Raw genomic sequence first — 22,914 nt, forward strand, 5'->3', positions numbered from 1 at the left:
TGGGCAATGGGGGGCTAAGTGACCAACCCAGAGTCACATGGAGCTGCAGTGGGGGAAAAAAAAACCAAACAAACATACCTTTAATTGCACAAATCGGAAATGGCAGCCCTAATTTAAAAACAAATCACACAACAGGAGAATGAACATACAGTGCCATCTAGTGGCAGAGAGTTTTACTTATCTCATGAAGCAGTGTAGAAAGAGCAGAACAGTTATCTGTGAGGTTTACTGTTGATACAATGCAGTCCTGAGACTTAGTAATAAATTGTACACCACAAACAGAAACAGAATGCACTTAATGCTTTCCATTCCTTCCCAAGGCAGTTCACATCATCAGATAAGCAAAGGCACAGAAAGCTATTGAAACATACAGGGACTGTTGATTAAACTGTTAGCTGTCACCACAGCAATTATGCCCAGATAATTGAAAGTCCCACGCTGTTCCAAACAGCGCTCTAAAAATAGCGCTGGAACAGCTCAGGGCTTTACCGCCCCTATAATCAGAAATAATAGCGCAAAATTTGAATTCTATTATCTCTGATCATAGGGTAAAGTGCGGGAGGATTGTGGCCGAGCGCAATCCTCTCGCACTTGTTTGACAGGTCCGGGCTGTCAAAAGGCCAGACCTCTCAAACACATGGGCTGGAGAGTTCGTGGGACCACCAGCCCCCCCTGAAACAGGAAGGTCCTGCTGGCCTAGTGCCCCCTCCCCAAGTCAGCAATACCTCCAGTCGCCCGCCCCCCCCCCCAACACAAGTTCACAGGGGGCTGGAGATCAGGTGGATGCCCCCCTAACCTCCCCCCCACCCCCAAAAAAGCCCTGGTGTCCCTTTGGGCCGTAAACCAACCCCCCTCCCCCCAACCTGTTGGTCTAGCGGACCTCTTTCCCGCACCCTCTCCCATACCTTTTTTGGAGGAGGGAGTTGTACAGTCCCTCCTCTTCCAGTGCCACCTTAAAAATGGCGGCGCCCAGCTCTGCCCAGTGCATCCTGCTATGCACTGCGCAAGACTTCAAACTCCCTTATATGGTGTGAAGCCCCGCCCAGCACATCCCAGGATGCACTGGGCAGGGCGCCGCCATTTTCAAAGCAGCGCTGGAAGAGGAAGCAGTGTACGGCAGGGAAGAGGGCCACTAGACCACTAGGTTAGGGGGGCTTGGTTTGCAGCCCACTGAGCTACCAGGGCTTTCTTTTGGGGATGTGAGGAGGGGTTAGAGGGGCTGGATATCCACCAGATCTCCAGCCCCCTCCTGTGAACTTGTGTCAGGGGAGGGTTGGGGGACTGGAGGTCCACCGGACCTCCAGCCCCTGTGTCGCTGGCTTGGGGTGGGGGGTCTGGGTTTCTGCTCCGGTGGGGGGGGGGTCCATTGAGGGGAATGGGGGGCATTTGCTAGCATGCAAATGAATGCTGGACAGGGCTCACCATTCTTCCTCAATGTTCTGCAAACTCTAACACCAGCTCCAAGCTGGCGCAGGATTTGACACGCTGCCCACTGATCACTTGGGAGCAATATATTTAGCATGCATTTGCATGCTAGTTGCGGTCAGAGCCTGTGAGCATGTTTTATGCGCTCGGGGGCTCTGATCATGGGGTGGTAGCAAATACAGGTGCCAGTACGGTGCTAACAGCCTCTAGCGCCCACGTTTGCTTCTGATCATCGGCCCATTAATGTATGCTACCTGCTACGTTAATAGCTAACGTGAAGAGGGGCAGACACTGTGCTTTAGTTAACACAAAGGTCACTGCTGTGTTTTAACATAATTTTATTTTAGTTACATTTGTACCCCGCGCTTTCCCACTCATGGCAGGCTCAATGCGGCTTACATGGGGCAATGGAGGGTTAAGTGACTTGCCCAGAGTCACAAGGAGCTGCCTGTGCCTGAAGTGGGAATCCAACTCAGTTCCCCAGGACCAAAGTCCACCACCCTAACCACTAGGCCACTCCTCCACTGTTGCTACTATTTCAGATTCTACATGGAATGTTGCTATTCCAACATTCCATGTAGAAGTCGGCCCTTGCAGATCACCAATGTGGCCGCGCAGGCTTCTGCTTCTCTGAGTCTGACGTCCTGCACTTACGTACTCACAGAAAAAGAAGCCTGCGCAGCCTTCTACATGGAATGTTGCTAATGGAATAGCGACATTCCATGTAGAATCTCCAATAGTAGCAACATTCCATCTAGAATCTCCAATAGTATCTATTTTATTTTTGTTACATTTGTATCCTGCGCTTTCCCACTCATGGCAGGCTCAATGCGGCTTACATGGGGCAATGGAGGGTTAAGTGACTTGCCCAGAGTCACAAGGAGCTGCCTGTGCCTGAAGTGGGAATCAAACTCAGTTCGCCAGGACCAAAGTCCACCACCCTAACCACTAGGTCACTCCTCGTGCATTATACACATCTATTCATTGATAACTGTGTCATGTAACAACAGTAATCATATTTGTTCTGCATTAACAGAATGGGAAACCGGGGAACACACCCACACACTTAACACTGAAGTTTTCCACTCAATACCGCACCTAATTTTGGCCATTAACATACAGTGATTGCAAAATCTTACTGCACTTTAGTTTATAGTGCTCTGAGAATACACAAAATAAGGAGCAAGAGGTCCATCTACACCGTCTAGTTTCATACCTGGCACAGGGTCACTCTGGCTCATGCCTCGGCTATTCACCACTGCCCCATGCAGCTTTCAAAAAACATTAGCCTCTATGAAAAGCTGCCACACCAGGACAGTGGCCCAGTGCTCCTGGGGAGAATAACAGCATGTACAAGGTTGATTCCAAGATGCATTATTGAAGCACTAGTAAAGAAGGCCTGTTTCTGACACAAATGAAACGGGCGCTAGCAAGGTTTTCCTGGGAGTGTGTATGTGAGAGTGTGTGTGAGAGAGAGAGAGAGTGAATGTGTGGGTGCAAGTGCAGATGTGAGACACAGTAAGTGTGAGAGAGAGTGTATTTTACACAGATACAGTGTGTGTGAGAGAGTATGTGTGCGATACACAGACTCTCTGTGAGACCGAGAGAGTGTATGAGAGCGAGAGAGTGAGGTAAAGTGTTTCAAGAGCTTGCAGGCAGTACATAAGAAATTTAAATGAAGTTAATATTATGCTGACATGCTGGCCAAATTCTGTGACTGTGCATACTGTGATGAAGGAATTCTGCTTTACCTGGCAGAACCATCTGTGTTTAGTTTCTCTCCTCCTTTGACATAAGGTCCTGTTCATGATTTGGATGGTAGAGAGAGAGAGAGTGTTCGGGTGAGTGAGAAAAGCAGGATGCCTTCAGCGCAGCAGTGTTAAAATGAAGTTTGGAGTGCCGAGAAAGGCAGGTAGAGGGTGCTGAGAGTGAGAGGACAGCGACTGAGGGAGGGGGGAGGAGTGTCATTGCTCCGTCCCCGACGTCATCACGTTTGACGCGTGGGTGGGGCAGACACTCAAGGAGCAAAAAAGTGGTCTCTGCCACCTCACTTTTAGAACGTTGGGAAAGTGAGGCTTCATTAGAATGTTGGAGGTGCGTTTTATATAGAGAGATCATGAGTGGATCACTAATCCGTGGAACTGAGTTATTGCAGGTTAGTAACTCCCACAGTAAACTAAAAATCTGATATTTTACCAGAAATTAGTAAACTGCCCTCCTAAGGCAGTAATTGTATAACAAAGGTGCAGCAGTCCTATGTTTCTTTACTAACTGTAATTTCTTTTCTTACTCTCCGACTCGCATTACACTACCAGAACCCTTATCCAAACCCTTGTCACCTCTCGCTTGGATTATTGCAATTTGCTTCTCACTGGTCTTCCACTCAGCCATCTCTCTCCTCTCCAGTCTGTCCAAAATTCTGCAGCATGACTTATTTTCCACCAAAATCGTTATACCCACACTAGCCCACTCCTCAAGTCACTTCACTGGCTCCCTGTCCACTTCCGCATACAATTCAAACTTCTCTTACTGACCCTTTAAATGCATCCATTCTGCAGCCCCCCATTACCTCTCCACTCTCATCTCTCCCTACATTCCTCCCCGTGACCTCCGCTCACTGGACAAATCTCTCGTCGTCCCCCTTCTCCTCCACTGCTAACTCCAGGCTTTGTTCCTTTTCTCTCGCGGCACCTTATGCCTGGAATAGACTTCCTGAGCCTGTACGTCTAGCTCCATCTCTGTTTTCAAATCTATGCCGAAAACCCACCTTTTCACCACTGCTTTTGGCTCCTAGCCACTACTCAATTGCCCTCCCCTTGTTCCTTCTCACCCAGTACTTCCCTCACCCTTAATTGTCTTGTCTGTCTGTATTTTTTAGATTGTAAGCTCTTTTGAGCAGGGACTGTCTCTCTGTGTCAGGTGTTCAGCGCTGCGTGCGTCTGGTAGCACTATACAAATGCTAATAATAATAATTAAAACATCTTTGGAACTGTAAATCACCATGACGGACTTTCAAATGACAGTATATCAAGTATCGAATAAACTAAAACTTTTACATACCAAATACAGGCGTACATTATGAGAATATCAGCGTACGCACAAATTCCACAGAGCAGGTGTACACGTGCGTGAAGTGCAGGTGGAACTCATAAATGCCTAACTGCTGGTTACACACAGAGATCTGGCAGTCAGGCATCAGCATTTACACCAGCTCTATGACTAATGACATGCGAATACTTCCAGTTACACTAGTATTTTATCAAGGAAAGAAAGTGCCTTCACTCCTTTACAGAACTGGCTCTAGAAATCCTGTGACATAATTGTCACAGCAAAGCTCCTGGAATGCAGATTTTTTTTTCTTTTTTTAAACTTAGAACTTTATTAGAAGCTTTCATCACTTTGTAGCCACCACACCAACCCAGAGCAGTGACAAGCCATCGGTGGGCATGACCGACAATGGTGCTTATCAGGCTACGTGCAGCTCTTCTGACCAACACTGAAGCAACTAAGGTCTCATTCTCCTCTTCGCAACAAATGCAGGCCTGGATCTGATCACAACAGCCCGTTTTCTGGAGTTTTCTACTGGAGCAGCTTTGACGACATTGTGGTTCCTTGGTCCCTGCTCTCGTATCAGCCTGGGTCATACCACTTCATTTCTTTTCCACAAAGACCAAGGGTATGTTTCATATCTTCAAATATATTCTTATTCAAACTTAGAGACATTTGTTTATTTTGTTTACAAAAATAAACTTTGTTGCAGTGATATTGGTTTAATGGAAAGCTTTTACTGTTGGTCAGTGCATTATTTAAAAAAAAAAAAAAATTCTACCTTGATTGCTCTCAAGTTCACTATTTAAACCTAGTCCTCAGGAGGGCCCTCGAGTCGGCTTATATAGGCCTCCCACGCAGCTTTCCTGTAGGCTTCTGCTGCAGCCACTCGATTGGGTGCTGACAGGATGCCCCGTCCCACAATGATGATGTCAGAGCCTCTTTTACTGATAACTTCTTGGGGAGTCAAGTACTGCTGTCCCAGATTATCCCCTGAAAACATAATACACATATTTTGTAATGAAATTAGATTAACTCAAATATCTTCAATCAAGGTTTCACATAATAAAATTACTATTTTTGAGCAGAGCCAGAGTGCCCCACAATTATACACCTCACTGTATTATATAAATTACGTTTAGATTTACATGGGCTCAAGGAAGGAGAATTTAGCCAGGGGCACATTTACAAGAATCCGTAGAAACGCCAGGGGTCCTGTACCACCTCTTAGTTTCCTTAAGGAGAGGGGGGTGGGGGGATGGGTGGATAGAGGTCTACTGTAAGGTTATTGTTGGTTTGATTAAGGGGTAACTAAGGGGGTTATTTGGATGGGGGGAGGAAGCCATATGGGCAAGAGCCTTGGAGATTGGGAGAGGTCTAAGGGCATGGTGGTATGGGGTAGAGTAACAAGTTTGCATTTCAAGTGGGTATAAATTTATGATTGTTATTTCCTTCCCTTGTGGTAGGAGTAAACTTTGTTAATGCTTGGGGGCCATTTCTTAGTCCCCCTAAATAGGTTGGTAGATAAGTCTGGGAAATGGAAGTAGGGGTTGTTAGGGGGAGGAGGGAGATAATTAAACACAAAAAATTAAGGAACACTGTTCTGAATCTGTAATGGTCTGAAGGATGTTTACTTATGTCAATTATATAGAGACTGGTGAAAGGTGTCATTGGTTGATTTCTCAAATAAAGTTGAAACATAAAATTTAAATCCTTTTACTGTTTATTTGGATGGAAATTTAATCATTAGCTGCCTAGACACTAGTCTACACTAAACGTTTTACACTGCACATGAATTAGCTACCACAGTTAAAGCACATTAGGAATATAACCTCTGTGTTAACTGCTGGAGATGTTTCTGTACCACAGGGAAGGCAGGGGATGCTACGGCATATTAACAGCATTGCTGAAAACACCACCAAGGTCCAGAGGTGTAGCTAAACCAAGGTGCACTTACCATGCATACCGTATCCTCTAGAATGAATTTCTGTCGCTAGATGTTTAATGCAGCAATGATTAACACACTGCTGTACTTTTAGCTTTCATTAAATGCTGTATTAATCATCTGAGGCAGCTCAGTAAAGAGGCCTCTAAATACAGCTCATCTGGCAGTTTTCCCGCCTTCTTCATTGTGTTCACTGCTATTCACGTATACCAAGGGCTCCTTCCCCCAAACTCAGTCAGTCAGTCGAAACACCAAAACCATGAGCTTCTCCCTCCTCCTCAGGGACCTCGACAATATCCCAAAGTCCCAGCAGACCCAGGGGACCAGAGAATCTAAGCCAGGAATAGATCTCAGCTCTTCACAGGGTACTGCACAAGGCTATCATGCGATCAGCTATAAATGCAATACTTTGACTCGGTGCTTCTCAACTCAGTCCTCGGAGCAGCCAGTTGGTTTTCAGGATATCCACATTCCTCAATGAATATGTATAACATAGATTTGCATACTGAAGAGGCAGCACATGTAAATCTCTCTCATGCATATTCATTGTGGATATCCGGAAAACCTGACTGGCTGCCCCAAGGACTGGGTTGAGAAGCACCGATTTAAACTATTTTTTCTAACCTGGAAAGGCTAGAGAGCCAAGTTTGGTGTTTTTCTGCCACAATGTACCAGGTTAAATCTAGGAGCATTAACAGCTGGTGCTAGATCAAACAGTAATTTAAAGAGATTTGAATTCTGAAAAACCCTCTACACCATGATATCTGTTTTCTCATTTTACACTGGTTTCAGGTATTTCGAATTGCAGGTTTAGCCACCAGTAGAATCCAATATAGCGGATCACCAAACATCCTCATTTACAGTGGGATTTTCCTTAAGAATATCTGAGTTTCAGTGCAGATAATTTATCGGATAGCGCTATGTCAGAGACAGAGAGATACAAACCCACTCACCTCCGGCCTGCATCTGAACACCAGGAGTCAGGTGAAGGAATTCAGGTTTACTGCTCACCCTGGAACCGCAAATAAATCCAAAAACAAAATCCGGATGCTCTTCTGCCATCTTTACCTGAATACGCACACAAAAAAAAGAAGGCAATTCAGCTGGTTCACTGCCCTCATAACATGATGAGTGCTGCTTTTTGCACATATACAACCAGAAAACAGAAGAACAGCAACCCTTGTAGCCGTGCAGACAAAACAGTCATAACAAGGGCGACGAAAGGAAGAGGGGACAGCAAGTGAATTTGAATGCGGTATCTTCAGCTCAGCTGCATGTGGAGCGGCGTTAGCCCCACCTCCCAATGACATCATCCGTGACTCCCGTGTTACATCTTGAGCAGTATCTGAGTGAGCGTCTTCTGAGGCGTGCCGCTTAAGGGGGTATGGGATGAATCTTTGATTCGGACACTGTGCCTGTATTTCTCTGGTTTCAGCTGCATGCATCTAGTTTTGAGTGACTGTCCCCCCTGTTGTGACTTTTTTTTGCACATATACAGCTGTGTCGCTTGTCAGGATTGCAGGAGGTCAAAATTATTGCTGGACATACTTATATTAATATGAAATCAGTTTGACAATATTAAACCACCTTCTGACCTCTGATAAACTCTCCCCCCTCTCCTGCAGAAACCAAAGGGCTATCAGGCCTCTCTGAGCACCATTTGGCCCATTTCATCCTCAATGGTTCCTGCAGGAGAGGGGGGAGAGTTTATCAGAGGTCAGAAGGTGGTTTAATATTGTCAAACTGATTTCATATTAATATCAGTATGTCCATCTCCCCCCTCTCCTGCAGGAACCATTGAGGATGAAATGGGCCAAATGGTGCTCAGAGAGGGGGGAGAGTTTATCAGAGGTCAGAAGGTGGTTTAATATTGTCAAACTGATTTCATATTAATATAAGTATGTCCATCTCCCCCCTCTCCTGCAGGAACCATTGAGGATGAAATGGGCCAAATGGTGCTCAGAGAGGGGGGAGAGTTTATCAGAGGTCAGAAGGTGGTTTAATATTGTCAAACTGATTTCATATTAATATAAGTATGTCCAGCAATAATTTTGACCTCCTGCAGTCCTGACATCGCTCATCTCCCCTTAACCTCCATACCTTTAAAATCTTTTTATGTTAGGGTGGCCTGGTGGTTCACAGTTGTAATGCTATGCCACTATTCAAACTGTGAAACTGGTCTTCCATATTCACCCCCCCCCCCCCACCCCGGTCATAAAAGAGCGACATCTACTGCCCACACTCAGGAGTCTGCAGTACAGTATTTAAAAAGCTGCCCTGCCACATGTCTTCCAGCCTCGGAAATTGCTTGAACTGCAAGAGAGGGAAAGCCCCAGGGCAGCTGTGAATAAAGGCTCCGTTGCCAGAAACCCAGCACTGGTTCAGACTAAGCTGGAAGGAAAACAGAAACAACTACTACCACGTCCACCCAAGCACAGAAACTGGTGGACAAAGTATGTTACATATTCAATATAAATGTAAAAAAAGTGGGAGAGCGACCAAGGATACCAGAAACTGGAGGATGTTCGATAATATACAATTTATTAATAATTTGAAGACTCTGCATCAGGAGTCTATAAAAACATACATTTATATATATAAAAAAAGTGAAAAAAGGTGAAAAAAACAAAATATGGTACACGCAAATAAACTTTAACTTGTATTTGTGTATTTTTTTTAAAAAATTGTTTAACTATATTGATACACATAAAACTTTCAAAGTTTATGTTTATTTAATTTACATATTTATCGTTTTCATTTATTTGCGTGTACCATATTTTGTTTTTTTCACCTTTTTTTATATATACAGTATAAATGTATGTTTTTAAAGACTCCTGATGCAGAGTCTTCAAATTATTAATAAATTGTATATTATCGAACATCCTCCAGTTTCTAGTATCCTTGGTCGCTCTCCCACTTTTTTTACATTTTTGTTTTTACCGTGGGGGTGTTTGAGTTCTCCGCTTTCCTGGCGGATTTTCCCTCACATATTCAATATACACACTGGCAGCCAATTTTTAAAATTATGACACGAGGCTTCCCCCCCCCCCCCCCTCACCCATGAGAAAAACAAATATCTTAACACAGAGCTCTGAATACAGCACAGACTCAAATCTCCCATCCCCATCTCACCTTGAGCAAGGTATTTAGGGCTAATTATTACATACCTGACTGAGCTGCCAGAGAACTGACCTACAAGACAGGAGCAGAGCCACAGACATTTTCAAGGGTACAGAGCAGCTGAGGCAGGGGTGGAATCAGCTCATGTTTGTGTATTTTACAGACAATCTACGCATACAACGATACCTGCCTCAGAGAACGTTCACCCACTTTCCCGGGCATCTTATTATAAAATGACTCCCTTAAGTCCTTGTTCTTCAAACAAAGCGCTACAAGCAGTGTAATCATGAACATACAACCCAGGGATACCAGAGGCCACGAGAACTCCCCATAAGCAAAAACTAGGGAAGTGGCAGGATATTGTCCTGCAGGGGGGTCACAGTGACCTAGGTGGCTGGATGATTGGACAACAGTTTCCATTAGAAAGCTTGATAGTAAGACATTTGTGGGCGGGGGGGGGGGAGGGGAAGGAAGAGAAAGATATCGTGAAGATGACTGGGTGTTGGATTAACTAAGAAAAGAGAACCAAGGAGAAGACATGAACACCTGACTTGTGCCCATGTCTGATGGCAAGGATGAAAAAGCAGTGTGGAAAGAAGAACTGGGCAGGCTGAATGGGCCCATGGGTGAGTCTGTCCCCAGATGTTACTACATTATCTTGTCTAATATTCTGGAGCCTGATCCACTAACGTATTTGTTTTTCACCAAGTCGTTCAACAGGGTGAAAAGCAGCAAACCAGACAGCTGTGTCTAGTATCTTCTAAAAGGAAACCCGCACTTACTGCAGCTTTCGTGTAATCACCAGTGGCCAGAGACCCGCGGGAGCTCATCTCTGCTATCAACAGGCAGCCTCTTTGTAAAGGAAGTCCCACTTCCTTCAGTCCTTCCAGAACGCCGGGGCCGGGGACTACATGTGCATTCACAACATCGGACCAGGAAGCAATTCTGAACATTCCACCTGAAAGGAGACAACGGAAGAGCCATTAAAAAGACCCCTAGCCCCGGCCTGCACGATGCCATCCTTATTACCATAATGGAAAAAGGTCACAAGTCCTCACCATATCATTTGTAACCCAACTGGAGATCACAAGACCAGCTGCCTCTATCCGTGTCAAAAGAGTCTGCATTTTTGCGGTGCCTTTCAACCCTAAGGCTTTCAAACAGAGTCACTTGGTCTTCCCAGGGGATGGAAAGAATTTTTTTTTTTGCTTGTTTTTAAATTTGTGTATTTACATGTGGTTTTACAGATGTTATACTATAAACCACTGTGAGGCACTATTTTGTTGGCACTGGCAGTATTTAAATAAACATTTTAAATAAACCCTCCACTTACCCCAGGTACAAAAGCTTAAGATTGTGAGCCCACGAGGCGCAGAGAAAATAATTATATATAATACATAAACCACATTGGTTGTACCACAGAAAGGTGGCACATCAAGAATCTAACAGTCATCTCCAGTGGGGAAATTAGTCAGAGGCTTACAAAGCCTTTATACCCCCCCCCCCCCCTCCACCCTCATCCCACATGATATCTGAATGAGATTTTTAAAGATCCAGCATGGGTCTTTAATGCAGCAGGTAAACTGTGCAAGCAGTTAAGTGACATTAAAATCACAAGTTAAACCTGCTGTATTCATACCACAGCAAGGCAAATGTTTTTTCACCCAAAGGGAAGAAAGAGTCAAGACTGAAGCTGGGATTTGTCTTCCAGTGGTGGAGGCGCGGAATGGCCTCCCGGTGGAGGCTGTGGAGTCGAGGACTGTTCCAGAATTTAAAAAGGCATGGGATAAGCATGTGGGATCGCTTAGAAAAAGGAAGAGCTAGGGGTTACAGAGGATGGGCCATATGGCCTTTATCTGCCACCATGTTTCTATTTATCATTGGACAGAAATTGGAAGATGTTAAGGGGTGGCTGGAAATGGCTCAATATTTAGGTGGGAAGTTAACACGGGCTACCACTAAGACATGTTCATTTACTGCTAACTTGTGCTATTTTAGCACAGATCCCGTTTTATTCAATGAGACCTAGTTACTAATAACGTGGCTTAACAGTAAAATAATACATCTTAATTAGAGGCCGACAAACTGCTTTTCTCAGTTTCGGCTGAAACCGAAACCATTAAAGCTTTCGGACGAAACCCACCTGGTTTCAGCCAAAACCAAAACCTTGAGTTTGGTTGTGTGAATGTGAAAAGCTTTCAGTCTGCATTCCTCTGCTAAACTCACACTATTCAAGCCTGAATATAATTTAAAATAATGAAAGACTCCAAGGAAAGCAGCCTCCACAAACATGGACTGAAGCTAATGAAAACTGAAACTAAAAGCCACGGTGCTTTCACAGTGGCTGACTTTGCACCACACTCGGAGTGACAGCCGACATAACTCCATAGAGAGGCAAATTCCTATGGAGCTTACATCATCCCAAATGTACAGGCTTAACTTCCTGCTAAACATCGTTTTATTTGGAATAATCTATTTACCATATAAACTATTGTACAAGATCGTAAATGCGTTACTTGCAATCACATTACTCAAAATAAAAAAGAAAACAAAGAGTAGCTCCCCCACCCAGGACTTTCTTGCATTTCCTGATGGTATAGTCAGGGCAGGAGCGATCCCCTAGTCACAGCAGCCATTTTGAGAGCAGAACCGAAATGGACCAGGATTAACAGGGAATCACTCCTGCTCCTAACTACACCGCTACACCATCAGGAATTGTAAGACAGACCCCAAAGGCCCTCCCTAGGCCTGTGAGAAATAGCAACTCCTGTTCGGAGGCTTCCACCAAACCCACACGGTCATTTTTGGCCAAACCCCAGAAAACATGGCCGAAAGTTAAAATAACCTTTTGACTGAAAAATGATTTCGGACCAATTTCAGCACCATAACCAAATCCCCAAATTCTGTGCCTTCTAATCTTTTAGCAGTAGCCCACCTTGATAACTTCTCCCTTAAAGAAAAAAAAAATGTATCTAGAAATTGAAAATCACTGCTATATATATGCAATAAAAGTGAGCCAAGTATGGGGCAATCAAAGCCACTGTGACATCACTGATGAGGTTGGCTCTTATGAATTGGTGGAATGAGGCATTATGACATCACAAAATCAGCTCTGATACCAGTGAATGAAACGCTTCACACTAAAAGGGGGGGGGGAGTTATCAATGGGACCTGTGCTAAAGTAAACAATGAGGCCTGGTTACTAATAACCCGGGTTAACGTTAAAATAACATGTCTTAACTGAAGCTCATGTTGACAATTTTTTCTGTTAAGGCCAGATTCCATAATAGGATGCATAACTAACAGACATGCCCCCTGATCATACCCCCCTTTCAGTTGTGCGACTCACAAACTGTGCACCGCACTTTATAGAATACGCGTAGAGAGGTGTGAGCATAATTCCTCATTAGTGCCAATTAGTGCTATTAATTGCTTGTTAGCGATCACCAATTAGCTTAACTAATTAAGATGTACACGCACAACCCAGCACAGAGTGCAGATTTGAGCGTGTATCTTTGGGCGCCATATACAGAATTTGGGGGTTAATTTTCACTACTAATAGCATGCAGCAATTTACATAAAATCCTATCACAAATACAAATGACACAAAATACAAAGATTATACAACATACAAAAAAATGCAACATTAAATGAAATGCAAAACAAAACACTTCTCTCCATATCAAAACAAACAGCTGCAAAAAATTATAAAACCCCACAAAGCTACTTCTCTAAAAGTTAGCAAAATTAGACCCCACTTTTTTTTACATCTTGCATACAATCTAAAGCAACATCTCAACACTTGCAATAGTGCTGCGAATTATCCCAGAATTTTACTGTCCTAGGGATGTTGCTGCAAAGATCTAGGCCTACAACTGAAAAAGCTCTTTCAGATCTCGCAAATGTACCTACTTAGTAGAAGAAACCACAAAAAGATTCTGACAAGACCAAAGGGCCTGAAAAGGAACAGATAGGCTACTGGTCAGCATGACATATACGTAGGTGCTAATTAAACAGCAATAACGCTTAATATACTTAAAATATTTGCAGCAATATTCGGGTGGAAGCCAATCTGACAGCTGAAAAGGGCCTTGAGTGTGTAACCATCAGGTCACGTCTATTAAGTCTTCTATTACAAGACTAAGCAAAAGCAATGAAACTGAGGCCCCTGCAGAACTCAAGCTTCAAATCCCCATCCTGGAACCGCCTCAAGAGCTATGCCAAAACCACTGCATCCAAGGCAGGCACCACCAGCGTCACGTCTGTGGGCTCCATGAAGGAGCCTTGGCACTTTGGAAAGCTTGGATTTTCAAAACAAAGAAGCTGACAATTTTTCTTAAAAGTTAAAAGGCTCCACACATCCTGAATCTCATTCAAGTTTTCCAATGAGGTTTAATCTTCTGAGCCTCTTACAACTCCTTCATAGCCCACCTCTGGGTTCTGAGCCCCTTATACAGGTTGAAAGACCCTGCACTAGAAGAGATCAAAAATAAGACAAATTACCTTCATACTGATGTTTCACTGTGTTCCCAATATCTGCAAACTTCCGATCTTCAAATATCAGGAATTCATGCCGATCAGCAAGCGTTCTCAGCTCCTTCATCAGATCCAGTGTGAAGTTGCTTAGGATGTCTATGTGAGTCTTTAACATACAGATGCTGGGCCCCAAGCTGTCAGCCAGCTGCAGTAGTTCTTTGGGGTCTGTGACATCAGCAGAGAGACACAGGTTGCTCTGTTTCTTCTCCATCACTTTGAGGAGCCGAGCTGCCAGAAGGTGAATTCCTGGAAGCTGCAAGCGAGCGCCAAAGCCCATTTCTTTGCACTTTTTCGTCACTGGCACAGAACCATTCAGCTGTGTGACTGGGAGGCTACTGGTCTCCTGAATGAACTTCCTCACTTTATCTACCATCTCTGTGTCAATTTTGCTGTGCTGATGGAGGATGTCTAAGAGTTTCGAGAGCGTACACACACAGTGCAAGCGGATGCCATACTCCTGTAACCTGGCGTCCCCGCCTTGCTCTCTGTTCACTAGCACAATAGCATCAGAAACCTTCAACCCCTCTTTCCGAAGGACGTCAACAGTCTCCAAGATGCTAGATCCACTGGTGACCACATCTTCGATGATCAAACAAGTTTCGCCTGGATTAACTCTACCTTCAACAAGACGTTTAGTACCTGCACAACCAAAACAAAAATTAAGAAAAATACTCAAGCCAAGCCTGAAAAAAAAATTAAAAATTAAATTGCTTTGCTCATCATTTTCTCCTTGAACAATGACATGCTGCTCTGTATAAAAAGGTATCATCTTATTTTCTTATTAACACAAAGTGGTCTAAGATGGCCTACCACATTGTTATCCATGCTGCTTTGCATGAAGAAAGGAAACACCGAGGGAGGCCAATAGGTAGCTCTGTGTGGTACTGACAGACTGGAGACCAATAAGCTGCCAATTTGTCAAACCACAGCTACTAACAAGTTTGCTTTCCTGCTCTCTCATCATATTTATTAATTTATTTATTTAGATTTTGCTCACACCTTTTTAGTAGTAGCTCAAGGTGAGTTACATTCAGGTACTCTGGATATTTCTCTGTCCCAGGAGGGCTCAAAATCTAAGCTTGTACCTGAGGCAATGGAGGGTTAAGTGATTTGCCCAAGATCACAAGAAGCAGCAGTGGGATTTGAACCAGCCACCTCTGGATAGCAAGACCAGTGCTCTAACCACTAGGCCACTCCTCCAAGTATTATGACCCAGCTACACCTTAATAAATCAAGGTACGATGATAACCTTATCTGCCTGTGGTTACCTAGCCACTTACAGAAGAGGAACTGGAATACAGGATCCTAACTAATGTTGAATCTTAGTCCTGAGTTTCCATTAGCTTTTGGTGACAGATGTGATACAGTTAAGACTGTGGTCCTTGGGGAATTCAGCTTTGAAATTATTTATGTGGAATTATAACAGAGAACAGAGTATGATGGTAGCTAAAAAGGGTGTTGAGTCAACCCTTTACTACTGTGGCAGCCAAACCCAAAGGCATGCTGATCTTGAGAACTGGTGGGCCAGGGGATGTGGAAGCAGAGACCTAGGGTATAAGAGACAGAGCTGAGAGCACGCTCCCCCCACAAATAAAATAAAACATTTTGGTAACTTCAATAAATTATAATCATCTGGCACACATTTTCTTCTTCCATGGGTCAATCATACAGCAATGAATAACTTCAACAGTTCAATTCCCCCACCCTCTAATTCCCTTTGTACTTATTGTGATCCGCCTCAGGTTCTGCTCCAGCAGATTTGCCCTAGACCAGGGGTTCTCAATCCAGTCCTTGAACACACCTAGCCAGTCAGGTTTTCAGAATACCCACAATGAATATGCATGAGATAAATCTGCATGCCCTACCTCCACTGTTTGCAAATTCTCTCATGCATATTCATTATGAATATCCTGAAAACCTGACTGGTTAGGTGTGTCCCTAGGACTGGGTTGAGAAGGACCATATAATCCATCCAACCACCCAAATAACTTTCTGATAGAATGCCATAGGCCTCAGTTACCTGTTGTGCCCTCGCTTCTTCGAACTGGCACAGGCAGTCTTGAATGCAAAATATACCATCCTATATAATCTTTATATCTTTAAACAGACACTTAAAAGTTCACTTAAAGTCTTTCAAATAAGAAATCTTGTAGTGTGACAACCTTTTATAAGTTATATATGTGTGCCGGGGGGGGGGGGGGGCAGTCTGAGTGACTGGGAGAGGTAATGTGAAAAGAGGAATTCTATATACTGTCAACTATTCATAGAACACATATGAACGATACTCTACAAGTTTCATGAAACGCAAAAATTTACATTATACAAGATCTTTGCATGAATCACTGAAGAGAAAATTAAAAAAAAAAAAAAAGAATGATTGAATAAGCTGTATTTTGCAAGTTTCTTTTTCTAACGTTTATCTCTATATACTTCTAAATAATTTCTTTTTTTAAATCAAAGAAAAGAACAGTAAAGGTTACCATAATCTTTGGCCTCCTTTCTTCTAATGAGCATCGGTATCTGATGGGTTGAACAGATAACAGTAGCCAGCGGTAAGGCAGTGTAAGGAACCCCACAGATACAGTCATAGGGGATTGCAGCAGCTTTTCCAGTTTGAAACAAGAGATCTGCAACCTTAATATAGTAAAGAATAATTGTTAATGTATTTAATTATTTAAAATCATCAAACTAATTCTGCTGTACAGGAAAGGAATTCCATAAAAAAGTAAACTACAATGTGCAGAAAGGGTGCCAAACCAACCAACAACCCCCCTCCCCCCTTACTAGCGGCTGCCACACAACAATGCTGACACAGCGGCATTAGCATGCGACTTATTAAACAGGGGCGGCAAGCGACTACAGCAGAACAGGTAACCTTATCTTAAAAACTGAAAAAGGAAAAGCATGCCAGTCATGCAGACTTTACTGGCCAAACTTGATTATATCTATCTAATGTTAAAGCTCACAGAGCTGTGTCATAACAAGATTGGCCCATTTATTCACTTTCTAGGCCACATCTAATGACTTTTAGATACAGTCCCACGTATGACAAGACAGATTATAGACTGGCAAGGGCTTGGACAGCAACTCTGGTACATAAGGACACTGCAGGGCAGACTTCTATGGTCTAGGTCCCAAAAATGGCAAAGAAAGATCAGGATCAAGTATTTTTATACCACATTCACTGTTGGTTTAATCACGCACTCATAATGTGACTATTGGCTGGGAGACTGGATGGACCGTTCAGGTTTAATTTATTTGTTACATTTGTATCCCACATTTTCCCACCTATTTGTAGGCTCAATGTGGCTTACATAGTACCGGAGAGGCGTTTGCAGACTCCAGTGAGAACAAATACAAAGTGATGTTGTGGTAAGGTGAAGAAACGTGCATCGGAAGAGTTGCGTTTTGTCCATTACGTTCTTTAGTTTTGTTGTGTTGCAGGGAGCAGGCATTTACGTTGGATCGGTGGGGTATGCCTTTTTGAACAGGTTAGTTTTTAGTGATTTCCGAAAGTTGAGGTGGTCGTACGTCGATTTCAAGGCTTTTGGCAATGCATTCCATAGTTGTGTGCTTATGTAGGAGAAGCTGGATGCGTAAGTTGATTTGTATTTAAGTCCTTTGCAGCTTGGGTAGTGCAGATTCAGATATGATCGTGTTGATTCTGATGTGTTTCTAGTTGGTAAGCCGATCAAGTATGTCATGTATCTGCCATCTATGTTACCCATTAGATACAAGCTTAAAAGCTGAGAAAATATCAGTACACTGGGTGAAAGTTGTCAAATTGCCATTAATCTACTGAATGTGCCAAGATAAAGATTAATAAACTAAATTAGTAAGATAACATTTTATTAGGTTATTTTAATGAATTTTTTAAATAGCTTCTAGGAGCTTTCATCAGTTCTAAATAAAAGAGTTGTATATGAACAGACACTCATGGTCAAGAAGCGAAGCTGCAATACCCAGGGACGGCTCAAGGGATAGTGGCACTCAAAACCTGCGTGCTTTGGCGGCACCCACCCCAAATCCAAACTTCCGGTGCCCCCAGGTCTGGCATCTCTCCCTTCTTTGGGCCAGCATCTTGGTTCATTCTCTCTCTCTCCCCTTCCCCTCACTCACTCGCATGCAATCCCTTAAAGTTTACATCAGCTTTACAGGACCACAGGGGAGTGAGCGAAGTAAGACAGTAATGTGGACCCAAGGGAGAAAGTGAAAGACGGACTGTGGCAGGGGAGGGGAAGAAAAGGCTTAACCTGTAGACCAGGTGAGGTTAAAGCCTGGATATTTTGGCACTTTTAAGTGCCGACACCCTGGGCCACTGTCTCACCTGGTCCAACGGTTAAGGGAGCCCTGACAATACCCTACAATAAAGATGTGCCAAACTCTTAAGAACTAATTGCCCATGCAGAGACGCCAAGTTACCCAGTTCCAGGCTGGAGACTTTTGACTAGACCTGGTTTTGAACTTACATCCCAAAGCAGCGTGGGATTTGTACTGACCATTGAAATCAGTGCTGCGAGTCCCATAGCCTAACAACACCACCTCATCAAACTACCCTGTTCTGAAAGTCATCCTTCGATAACTATCTGCTTAGATCTCTTTTCCTATCTTTATTCTTTTTGCATTACCAATTGTATTTGATATCCTGGAATGGCGTCGCCATAACAGGTCTCTGTATGCCACATTGAGCCTGCAAATAGGTGGGATAATGTGGGATCCAAATGCAATAAATAAATAAATAAATAATGCACCAGGAGGGAGTGGTCAGGATTGTCCCCAAATCTCCAGCCCGGAACCGAGTAACCTGGCATCTTTTCTCTTGTCTCCAGGAAGGTGACCAGTTTCTGCTCTCCTCCTCTCTACCAGCATCTTCCAAGCCGCCCTCCCCCTAGACCCGCACCTGGTTCATTAGCGCCGGCTGCGACACGACCCCTCGCAGATCGAAGTAAATGGGAGACGAGATACCGCTCTTCAGCGTGAAGGAGCCGAATTTCAGCGCCTGCACTTCATAGAGCCGGCAGGCAAGTTCTGCCAGCGAGGAGGACAGGGAAGCCATAACCGCAGACACGAGGCTACTCGCGCTACTACCCCACCCCGGAAGCCATGCCGGATGGATCCAAAAGCGCTGCACGGCGATTGGCTAGCGGGAGCAGCAGCCGCACCCCTCTGAGGACGCAGCTTTCAGACGCACTCAAAGCGTCATTACGTTGCATGTTCGCCAGCGGCCAGGCGTCTAGCAATTCCATTGGAATGAAGCAGTGGGTCGTGGCCGCCAAGGAGGTTGAATAAAACAGGAGACGGGGTGTTACTATCTGGTCTGAAGCCAGTAGGCGGAGCTTGGTGCCGTTTTAGTTCACCCAAAACAATAGCAAACGACTATTAGAAATAACGGACTGCTTAAGCGTGGGCCATCTTGGATAGCCAGTGCCTTAAAAGCTGGAGGCCAAAATATTTCTTTCTTTTTTTTTTTGCTTATTTGACAGCTTTTTAATTTATTAGAAAGCTTCTCGTATGTAGATATAAATATATGATGACATATATGATGATGGACACCATATGTCTTTGTCCAACACTACCCTTTAGCTTCCCATTGTCCCCTTCCAATTATTTCTATGTTGATGTCCCATTGTCATATTCCTAATTTGATATTTGAATGTCTCGTATATCTTTGCACAATGTAATCCATAACCAAATTGTAACAAATGTATTTCTATTATTCATATCCTATTGTAAGCCACACTGAGCCTGCAAAAAGGTGGGAAAATGTGGGATACAAATGCAATAAATAAATAAATAAATAAAAATTGAATATCACTACAACAGCTTAAAAAAAGTATTGTAGCTGGTAGAAAGTAGAAACAGCAGTTATAAACTCTCTCCCCCAAAAGTAAACTATGATTGAAATTTCAGAATAAAAATTGCATGCTAGTCTGTGGTTTATTAAATTTGATATACGGCCTTCCATGTAACACATCAAGGCGATTTACAATCAGAGTTCTTCATCCAGCCCTCCTGCAGCCAGTCTCCTCGCATATCACTGGTCCACCAAAGTCAGAGACTATCCCTGTCAACATTATCATTTCTTTGACAGGGCACCTCGTCATAATAGCCCTGCTAAAATAGCCCCAACAAAATAAGCTTGTAACAGAATAGCCCTTGACAAATCAGCCCCTAACAAAATATCCCTAGACAAAATGGTCCCTCCCACAACATAAGCCTTGACAAAAATAGGTATCGCTCCAAAAAAATTTTTAAACTTAAATTATATCAGCCAAGCCATAATATCTGACATCGATGCAAAACATATGAGAATATGAGTCAGAGAGGCCATTGCAGTAACTCTGCTGCCCGTCTCATCTTCCGCCAGGGTCGCTTTACTCATACTACCCCTCTCCTCAAGACCCTTCACTGGCTCCCTATCCGTTTTCGCATCCTGTTCAAACTTCTTCTACTAACCTATAAATGTACTCACTCTGCTGCTCCCCAGTATCTCTCCACACTCGTCCTTCCCTACACCCCTTCCCGTGCACTCCGCTCCATGGATAAATCCTTCTTATCTGTTCCCTTCTCCACTACTGCCAACTCCAGACTTCGCGCCTTCTGTCTCGCTGCACCCTACGCCTGGAATAAACTTCCTGAGCCCCTACGTCTTGCCCCATCCTTGGCCACCTTTAAATCTAGACTGAAAACCCACCTCTTTGACATTGCTTTTGACTCGTAACCACTTGTAACCACTCGCCTCCACCTACCCCCTCCTCTCTTCCTTCCCGTTCACATTAATTGATTTGATTTGCTTACTTTATTTATTTTTTGTCTATTAGACTGTAAGCTCTTTGAGCAGGGACTGTCTTTCTTCTATGTTTGTACAGCGCTGCGTATGCCTTGTAGCGCTATAGAAATGCTAAATAGTAGTAGTAGTAGTAGAATGTAAAAATAGTGACTTATTCTTAAAACCAATCAAAGAAACTGACAGAAACATGCCAACATGCTAAAAGAAAAATATATATGTTAAATTTAAAAAGTTATAAAAAATAATAATAGGCCATCAGAAAAAAAAGGTTACAAGGTCATTGCCAAGTTGTTCAAACACTGCCGCTAAACAAAAGTCTTTCCCAAAATCTTAAAAAGACAGTCAATACAAAATGGAACAATACCCACAACCAGTGACATAGCTACGTGGGGCCACGGGGGCCTGGGCCCTCGTAGATTTGGCCCTGGACTCCCCTGCTGATGACCCTCTCGACCCCCTCCCCCTTCGTTCTGCAGGACATCAGACTCACAGAACGAAGCCTTGCGCCGGAAGAAGAGGACCTCGTCTGGCGGGGGTTGGGGTCCCCCGCCAGCAAAGGTAGGCGGCGGGGGAGGGTTGACGGCAGGAGGGGGGTCGAGAGGGTCATCGGCAGGAAGGTCCAGGGCCAACTCTACGGGGGCCCAGGCCCCCATAGCCCCACGTAGCTACGCCACTGGTATCAATTGGTAAGTGAATAAAATTACCTTTCTCATAGATGCGGCCTTGGTCTTTTATCTCTGCAAATCGTGGGTAACTGATATATGAAGATTTGGAGAGGTGGTAAAAAGACCTAAGCATTTACATGGGTTTAATTCAAGCAGTACACCGGATCTCGTCCCCTGTGTCAGGAAGCCGTCGGGATGTGGCGCTGGGCTCGACGGCACTGCATTCTTCTCCAAGCCACGTACCTGGCAGGCGTAAACAACAGCCTGGCCGACAGGTTGAGCAGAATTATGCAACCGCACGAATGGTCGCTCAACTCGAGTGTGGTACGCAAGATCTTCCGGGAGTGGGGCACCCCCTCGGTGGATCTTTTCGCCACTCAGGCCAATCACAAGCTGCCTCAGTTCTGTTCCAGGCTTCAGGCCCACGACAGGCTAGCGTCAGACGCCTTCCTCCTACATTTGGGGAACGGCCTTCTGTATGCGTATCCTCCCATACATTGTGTTATCTTTAGGATATTTTTTACCCAAACATTGTGTTATCTCTGTGATATACTGTACCCATACACTGTAAGCCGTACTGAACCTGCTATCGAGCGGGAAAGAGCGGGGTATAAATGCTACAAATAAATAAATAAATAAAAACATTGTGCCATATTTTTTTTCAACATTGGGAGCCATTAAGGATTCAGCCTTGTGCATGCCTGTGGCACTACCTTTTAGCACAGTGGTTTTACTTCTCATATAGGAGTGAAATTAGCATGTGAAAGGCTAGCGGTAAACTGCTGCTGTAAAGGTTGGCACAGCTTACTGCAATGGCCTCTCTGACTCATATTTGTGACAAGCAATGGCCCTGAGTGAGTGAAATCCTCTTCTCCCATGAGCTGTGAGCAGTGTCTTTCCACGCCTTGATAGCTGAGGGAGACGTTTGGCTTGGGAATCAAGCCATGTCTTCCACACTGCTAGGGCACTGCTGGGCAGATTATTTTTTTTGCTTAAACAGTTGGCAGCCAGGGCCAGTGCAAGGATATTAAGTACCATAGGCAAATCTTCAGTCTTGTACCCCTTTTTGACCCCCTAGAGACCCCCCCCCCCCCACACACACACACACACCTGCCAAGATTTCGACAGTTTAAACTCAACAATCAATATCATCTCAGCACCATCCCTCCCAGAACAATCTGGTAAAAATATACATCATGGACATCCTATTTCTAAATATTAAACTTACAAGGTTAGATGGATCATTTAAAAAAATAACCCATTCTTCCTGCAAGTCAAAGTGTATACTGCTGATTCTTTGATTTTCTGTGTGGCTCTTAGGATGTATTGTTTTGTTTTGACTGCGGCTTTTCTTTGCTGCTCCTCAGAAGCTGCCACCCTATGTA

At 44.0% G+C, this 22,914-nt stretch overlaps 1 protein-coding gene across 1 annotated transcript; it reads right to left on the minus strand.

Moving 5' to 3' along the window:
* Positions 1 to 5,213: 5,213 nt before the first annotated feature.
* UMPS (uridine monophosphate synthetase) lies at positions 5,214 to 19,136 on the minus strand. Its single transcript, XM_030209573.1, has 6 exons — positions 18,975 to 19,136; positions 16,555 to 16,708; positions 14,042 to 14,713; positions 10,321 to 10,496; positions 7,372 to 7,486; positions 5,214 to 5,466 (listed from the first exon to the last, which is right to left on the minus strand). Exons 1-6 carry the CDS (start codon positions 19,128 to 19,130, stop codon positions 5,285 to 5,287), a joined length of 1,455 nt encoding a protein of 484 aa, XP_030065433.1. The 5' UTR covers positions 19,131 to 19,136; the 3' UTR covers positions 5,214 to 5,284.
* Between the last annotated feature and the right edge of the window lie 3,778 nt (positions 19,137 to 22,914).

Source organism: Microcaecilia unicolor, chromosome 7, assembly GCF_901765095.1.
Source record: "Microcaecilia unicolor chromosome 7, aMicUni1.1, whole genome shotgun sequence".
Classification (NCBI taxonomy): domain Eukaryota; kingdom Metazoa; phylum Chordata; class Amphibia; order Gymnophiona; family Siphonopidae; genus Microcaecilia; species Microcaecilia unicolor.